Source organism: Pygoscelis adeliae, unplaced genomic scaffold, assembly GCF_000699105.1.
Source record: "Pygoscelis adeliae isolate BGI_AS28 unplaced genomic scaffold, ASM69910v1 Scaffold359, whole genome shotgun sequence".
In the NCBI taxonomy this organism is placed as follows: domain Eukaryota; kingdom Metazoa; phylum Chordata; class Aves; order Sphenisciformes; family Spheniscidae; genus Pygoscelis; species Pygoscelis adeliae.
The window spans coordinates 1225953-1233049 of record NW_008825553.1 but is presented as its reverse complement, the minus strand read 5'-3'; the positions used below and the strand labels follow the sequence as shown (position 1 = coordinate 1233049).

At 52.9% G+C, this 7097-nt stretch overlaps 1 protein-coding gene across 1 annotated transcript; it reads right to left on the bottom strand.

Annotated features, from left to right (window-relative positions):
* Nucleotides 1–2883: 2883 nt before the first annotated feature.
* AK2 (adenylate kinase 2) lies at nucleotides 2884–7006 on the bottom strand. The gene is made up of 5 exons (XM_009332155.1): nucleotides 6883–7006; nucleotides 4855–4965; nucleotides 4652–4746; nucleotides 3872–3944; nucleotides 2884–3276 (listed from the first exon to the last, which is right to left on the bottom strand). Exons 1-5 carry the CDS (start codon nucleotides 6955–6957, stop codon nucleotides 3055–3057), a joined length of 576 nt encoding a protein of 191 aa, XP_009330430.1. The 5' UTR covers nucleotides 6958–7006; the 3' UTR covers nucleotides 2884–3054.
* Between the last annotated feature and the right edge of the window lie 91 nt (nucleotides 7007–7097).

The following is a 7097-nucleotide window of genomic DNA, read 5'->3' as shown; positions in this document are numbered from 1 at the left end:
AAAAGGAATTACAAGCCACATTTTCAACTGCACAGAACAACATCCTTGAGATAGGATCAGGCCCGAGGATCCACCCAGCTCAATTGTTAGTCGGCTATGCTGTCATCTGCCTCCTCTCGTCTTCCACGCTGTCTGCAGGTCAAAGAGGACACAGCAACAGATACAAAATGTAAAGGGGTTATTTTATTATTGATTCAGAGGTTAGACAAGGCACCATTTGATCTAAAAAGAAATGCAAAAAACCCAATTAAGTGTTATTTTTGCAGTCAATTAAGAAAGTCCCTTTTGCATTTCTTCAGAATTGTGTGAATTCCGGCTTGGTCAAGATCACAGAAAAGCCACCCCATTGCCAAGTAAGGCAGGCTTGGACTAGAGCCGCAGCCCCTCTGTTCAGCAGCAGAGAAACCTTGAGAAGTCTCTATGCCAGGGTTTAGGAATGCAGCAGAACAAGAAAAACAAAACTTTCAGGAAAAGAGCGTGGCATCTTTTTTGCCTTTCCACTTCAGAAATGACGAGTCATTTGTTTATTTTGGTCCTCGCTGACAGGAAGCAACTTTAGAAAGTCACAGGAAACCTCGCAGTGGCCTCAGAGTACTAAGAGCCCATGAGACAAGCCCTGAAAGTCCTGGAACAGCATCTAGCCCTACCCTCCTAACAGGTCAAGGACCTGCGTCTGATCACTGGCAGAGATATTTCACTCTGTACAATTGTTTTGCCTCCCCAAACTGTGATTTCTAAGGAGAAGGCCATCTCCTCTTCACAATGATTCTGCTGAATAAGAAATCCAAACAAAACCCAACCAAATCAGCCCCCAAGCCCCTTGTCTACCACCTCCTTATTCCCCTCCCATCAATTTTAACCCCCTCCCAGCTGCCCGCCCTCCCTGCCTCCCCTGCACCCAGGGGAGGGCTGCAATGGGTGATGTAGCAGAGTGTGCAGCGTTTGGTGGTCTCTCATCTGGTTCACGGAGTCACTCAGCTAGAATAAATGGGAACAAAGAAAAAAAATAGATTTAGGGAAAAAAACCAAAATTAATCATGGTTTATGGCAGAAAAAGGCTGGCAAGCTGGATGCAAAGTGCACACAAAGGGGAAAAGGAAGTGGAAGAACACATTGTTCTCGCTGTGGAGTAAAACCTTGGCCAAATCCAGGAACACCAACTCCTGCCATTATGGCAGCACGTAGGGGGCTGCAGCTCTCCTCTTTGACTCTCTCGAGATGCCAAGATAAAAGCTGCTTCCACTCAGAATTTCTTTACAGTCATCGAGATGCCGGGGCAGCTCTAACACACTTTCCTCTCCACTACCCTGGAGCACGGCAGTCCTATGCTAAATGCTATCCCGACCTCCCAGCACGCCGACGCCCGTGGGCTGCCCTTTCACAGGAAAACCAGAGACGACCGACAAGGCAACGGCCATCTGGGGAATCTCAGGGGACTGCAGGCTGCTGACGAAACCAGCACCATTTACTTTCAAACCCTCTCTCCCCACAGTCACGTGCTTTCAAGAGCAACAAGCCAACTGCTTTCAGTTCCTGGTGTTATTTCCAGTTTGCTGGAAGGGAAGAGGTTGTTTCCCTGGAAAGGATGTACGAGGACAGAGAGCGATTTTCAGACAAAAGAGAAATTATCAAGAAAAAGGGCAAGGGATTCCTGAGGATTAGGCATCTGCTCTGGACACACAGCCCACAGCAGCTCAGCGCACAGGAGACAGGCCATCTCCTCGAAAGAGGAGAGTACTCAGTAACACTAAATCAGTAACCATACACGGAAGGCCAAAGGACAAAGTTTCATCTGGGCCAATCTGCATCTACAGCAGGGTCCTCTAGGAAAGGCTGGAATCCCGCATGGGCAAAGGTCATCACCAGCCTTGCAGGGTCACCATATAGCAGCGTAATGGCCCTGAGAAGCCAGGGCACTAACCACACTGCAGATGGTGTCCTCAAATGGACAGCCTGACAGAGCTGTTTGATTTGCTCAAGAAACAAGTACATTTCCATGATCTCATAACGAAGGTCGTTGGCTCAAGGGCACATGAAGCCAGTGGTTAATAATGCTGTCTCTCAGGCCTTGAAAAATCATTTGTTTTGCAATAAGGCTTTATTTAGACTTTGGGATCAGGAGAAGCTCAACACATCTTCATCTCCTTGGCCAAAGCCAAGGCAAGAGTGAAGAGATACAACCCAAGTCCTTTTCTTGTCCTCAGGAGATCCCAACTTGCCACACACAATGACTGTCAGACTCTGACCAGAGACTTCACGTTGTTAAAAAAATAAAGCAAAGCGCATCTCACTAATATTTGCTATATTGGGGCCCACAAACGAGGAGAGGCTGAAAACCCCCAGCTCTTGCCCACCCTTTTTCTGCCCCACAAGCCCCATCAGAATGGAAGGAAGACAGGCTGCGCCCACAGGTAACCTGCCATCCCACAGAGAGTAAAACACATACAACGAGAACAAGTTCTCACCCAGCCCCGAGCAGCAGCAGGCTGCACTCACGCGCACAGAGAAGCCGTCCCTCCCATGGCTGCGCCCTGGGCCGACACACACACAGCCTTTCACATGCTTCCCACAAACAAGCCCGTATTTCGTTTCCTGCAGCCGGAGAGCATCGCCTATCTGGCACCCTGTGAAGGTCCCTTCCTCCCCCACTGCTCAGTCCTGATCTCCAACCTTCTGCTAGTCCCCTCTAGAGCAGCCAGGAGCTGAAAGTACAGCTCCTTCCAGGGAGCTACAGCTCTAGAATGAAACAAAAGCCTTTTGACCCAAAGGGATGCAAAGCCCGTTTCTGGCAGCAGGCAGCTGGTGCTCGGGCTCACTGCGACCTCTAGGGGCCAGATCTCCAGCATCCGCAGACAGACTGACGTTCACATATACTGAGATAGAGACCGTTAACAGCTTGTTTAATAGAGAATTAGCACAGCCCTGCCTTGGGCTGCATCGTCTTGTCCCCTCCTCTTCTACTCTGCTTAGCTCTTCACCCTCCCTGGCCCCAGAGAGACAGAGATGGAGAGACAGAGAGAGAGAAAAGGGAGAGCTCCGTCCTGGGACAGAGCCCTAAATGAACATAACCAGGTCTTTACATGTTGCTCTCGAGAAGGCTGCCAGGATGCTAGCAAACACCACGTCGGGAGACTGGGAGGCATCCACCGCCGTATGGATCCCTCGCTTGCTGTAGTAGGAGACCAGGGGAGAGGTCTGCGTGTGATAGGCCTTCAGGCGGGTTTTCAAGGCTGTTTCATTATCGTCTGAACGGCGGATGAGGGGCTCTCCAGTGACCTGGGAGAAGCAAGGGGACAACCTCCAGCTAGCTGCAGCCTGGCACGCTCCCCCCTTCTCTCCACAGCTATGACAACCCCTGCTCCCCTCCTCCAAGACAGGCTACAGTGTGGAGCTGCAGAGGCAATCCCCAGGTCCGCAGGGGAGAGCGGGGCGAACCCAAGGCAGCCGAAACAAGTCCCAGAGCAGTCACTGAAGAGGGAAGGATTCAGCATTGTGGTCTTCCCCCCACACACCACTCTGCTTGCTAAAAGGAGCCCAAGGAGCCTTGAGAGCAGACACCAGCTACAGTTGCTCCCCAGGAGGGAAACCAGTCACAACCCACCGCAGCTTCAGCTATGGACAGAGTCCAACAAGTTCTGAGGCTGGCAGAGCCCGGGCCGGCTCTGCAGAACCACCATGCCCTTCACTCATCCCTCCAGGCCTCGCTCCCCACGGTGCCGTCGGCTCAGGCTGCCCAGGCAGTTCCCCACGCTCCCCAGAAAGCCAGGACATAAGGTACAAGAGAAGGAAAGAAATGAGTTTTTCCAGGGATGCTGCAAAGCATCAGCTAAACCCAAAGCAACGTAAGCTGTGGCCTTGGGCGCTCACATACATCGTCCTTCATGTGCTCTTTCGGGGGTCTGAACTCCTCGTGATAAGAGCGGCCGCTCGCTGGGTGAATCAGCCTAAGACAGAAAGCAAGTGTCAGCAAAGTAGCCCAGTGCCAGGACAAGGTCTCCTGAACCTGCCACTCATCAGCACAGAAACATCTGCAATAGCAACCCAATTAGCCTCTCTCTATTAAGAAAAATCTCTTCTAGCTATTTCTGTACCAAGGGCCTCTTTAGGTGCTTGAAAAAAGCAGCTGCGCTAGGAGATGGAGAAGGGATTTTTTACTTTACGCTTTCCTGGGGAAGGGGGCTAGCTCCTGGAGGTGCGAGGGTGACACAGTGCAACAGCAAACAGTGGGAGACATCTGTGTGCCTGCGCGACCACAACTGACCCCGGAGAGGATGTTCAGCAGTGCCCGAACATGTACGCAACGTCCTGCGTAGAGGAGCAGTAGTAGCTCCAGAGAAGCAAGAGCACGAAGACATTAGCTGTCAGACACCGGGCTTAAAGGCTGAGCTGGGTCACCGAGGACGCTGATTCAGATCAGCAACTGCTACGTATAGGGCAACGAAGGGGCTCCGTTCGAGGCTGGCCCAGGCGCGGGAGAGCAGGCAAGGGATCAGGGCAGGAAGGCTCGAACAGAGCAGGAATCTAATACAGACCATCACCACAGCTAGCCCTAGACACTGTGAGAATGACACGAGGATCCAAAATTAGGATGCTCTCCCCTAAACTAGGAAACCCCACCCCGTGCACCGAGCGTTTGGGTGAGAAGAATTACCGTCCAGTGATTCTCCGGATGAGCAAGGAGTCGGGGATGCTGAACTCAACGACGGAGTCCAGCTTCTCCCTCCTTTTCTCCAGGAGCTCATCCAGCTGCAACAGAAAACACCCAACTCAGAGGGGCAGAGGCACAGCCAAGGGAGCCCTGTCTCCAGGGAAGGAAGAGATGCCAGAGCAGTCCCCGAACAGGAGCTCACGTACCATTTCGGCCTGCTTCACCGTGCGTGGGAAGCCGTCCAGGAGGAAGCCGTTCTTGCAGGGAGGGGAGTCCAGGTTGTTCTCAATCAGCTCCACCACCATCTCATCGCTCACCTGCGGAGAGGAGAGACAGGCACACGGTTAGGAGGGACACCCCAATTTTACACACAGCTGCCTCCAGAGCTGCTGTACTCGCGCCAGCGCCCAGGCCGCATCAGACCCTTTTTACAGCCGTTCCTGGTCCCAGAGGCAGCAGCCACAGCACAGGGCACTGCCCTTAACAGGGCGAAAGCGGCCGTGTTCAGACCCGCCCACGCCAGGGAAGCACTCCCTGCCACGGGTGTCAACACTAAGACGTGGCTAATGAGACATTTCACCCCAGGGACACTCCAGCCTGCGCAGGGACTTGGACCAGCGCTGTAACCTCACTGTTACAAAGGTTGCTGTATTTCAAGGGAGACCATCAGCTTGAAGAGAAACTCCCTAGATTATTATTTTTTAAAAAAAAAAAAACAATTCACAATAAAAAATATCAACGTAACTTTTATTTCCTGTTACTTTGTACCTTCACCCACACGTCCCCTCAGCAGGCAGGCCTGGCCAGGAAGGGCAAAGCAGGCGAATTGCTCATTGACCCTCGTAAACCTTGTGTGAAGGTAAATGCCCAATAGTTGCTGACAAGCTCTGGCCTCGCTGGACGGTTTGTCCCGTATCACGATCTCAGCATACTGCTGGGATTAGTGCCTTTTCTACACTGCGGCATTTGGAAAGTACTAACAGATGCCGCAGCCCCAGCAATGGCTGTTTATTCGAGAGCAGCTCTCCTCAGCAGCGCTGTTTTCTCCAGCACATGCAACTGGGACCCAGCAGGACTGGGGACTGGACTGTCACAGCACACGTAAACAAGGGCCCCGCAGCGGGAAGCGTGCGGGCAGGAGGCGGTTTGGGTGAAGCAACAAGTCACTTCTGTGCTTTCCTGATTACCCCTTTTCAGAGAAAGGGGTCCTGCTTCGTAATCGAGCGTAAAAAAACCCATCCCAGGCTCCAAACTCTGCCGTGCTCCCGGCTGAGTTATCTCAGAGCCAGCGTACGCTACCTGCGGAGCAGCCCAGTGCCAGCTGCCCCACACACGTGGCAGATACCACCAGCCTTGCCAGATAACGCCCCTATCTTTCATAACCAGCTGGGATATTGCAGGCTCGGTGTTGCAATGCAAGCTTTGAGCAAAAGCTAGAGATAAGCCACATCGCTCTTCCTACCCGGGGCCTGCAGATTCTCCGTGGGGTGTTACGAACCCACGACAGCCAGCAGCGATGCCCAAGATCTACCCCACGCCGCTTAGCTTTGGGGCGAGCCGCTGCAATTTGCTGCCCTTCAAGTTTCCCCAAGATATTTCAGTCATTTTGGCAAGATAATTAGATCCTCAGAAAACAAACGTGTCGGAGATCCTAACTCTTGTCTCTTGGGGATCCAAAGTGTCTCTTTCACACAGCATTACGCAGCACCCGCTGTAACTACCGCAGGAACACCCCTAAATCTGTTTTCACCTTACAGTTACAAGCAAATGGCATTTATGCAAGAGCTGGGACGTAGATGAACCCTCTGAACAAACTCTTTCCACCCCACAGGGGTCCAGGCGTCACATGAAGAGACACAGGAGCCGCAAAGCATGGCTGTAACATCCCGCAGCTCCAAGCACAAACCTTCACCTCCAACAGTGTTGAGGAGCCACAACCCAGACTGCACCCCGTGAACACAAGAGCGCTGTGGCAGAAAGAACCTGCCCAGGGACAGAGAGGCTGCTGGTAAGCAAGGAGCAATTCTGAAGAGCAACGATATTTTTATAGGATGTTTCTCCTGCAGGATAATGAGAAGGGGAACCCACACCCCTGCCTTCACCCTACAATCTGCCCTTCCTCCACTAATTAGGTTTTGTCACTGAGGCCTCTAATTAAGAGGTGGATCTTGACTGCTCTCATTCCAGGTGCTGCCAGACCATCTCCCCTCCCAGCACATCTCCCCACTACCCACCAGCTTCCCCGCATCCATCGTCTCTTTGAGCCGCTTGCCCAGCTCGGACCCCGAGGCCACCATGGCCCGCAGCATGTCCCCGGTGGCCAGGTGGCAGACGCAGTAGGTCTCGGCCAGCTTCGGAGCCTGCAGGAGAGGACGGACGTGAGGTGAGCTCGCCGTGAGGGTTTCAGAGCCAGGACCTCGGGGGCCGAGGCCCAGCCGGGGGTTGAACC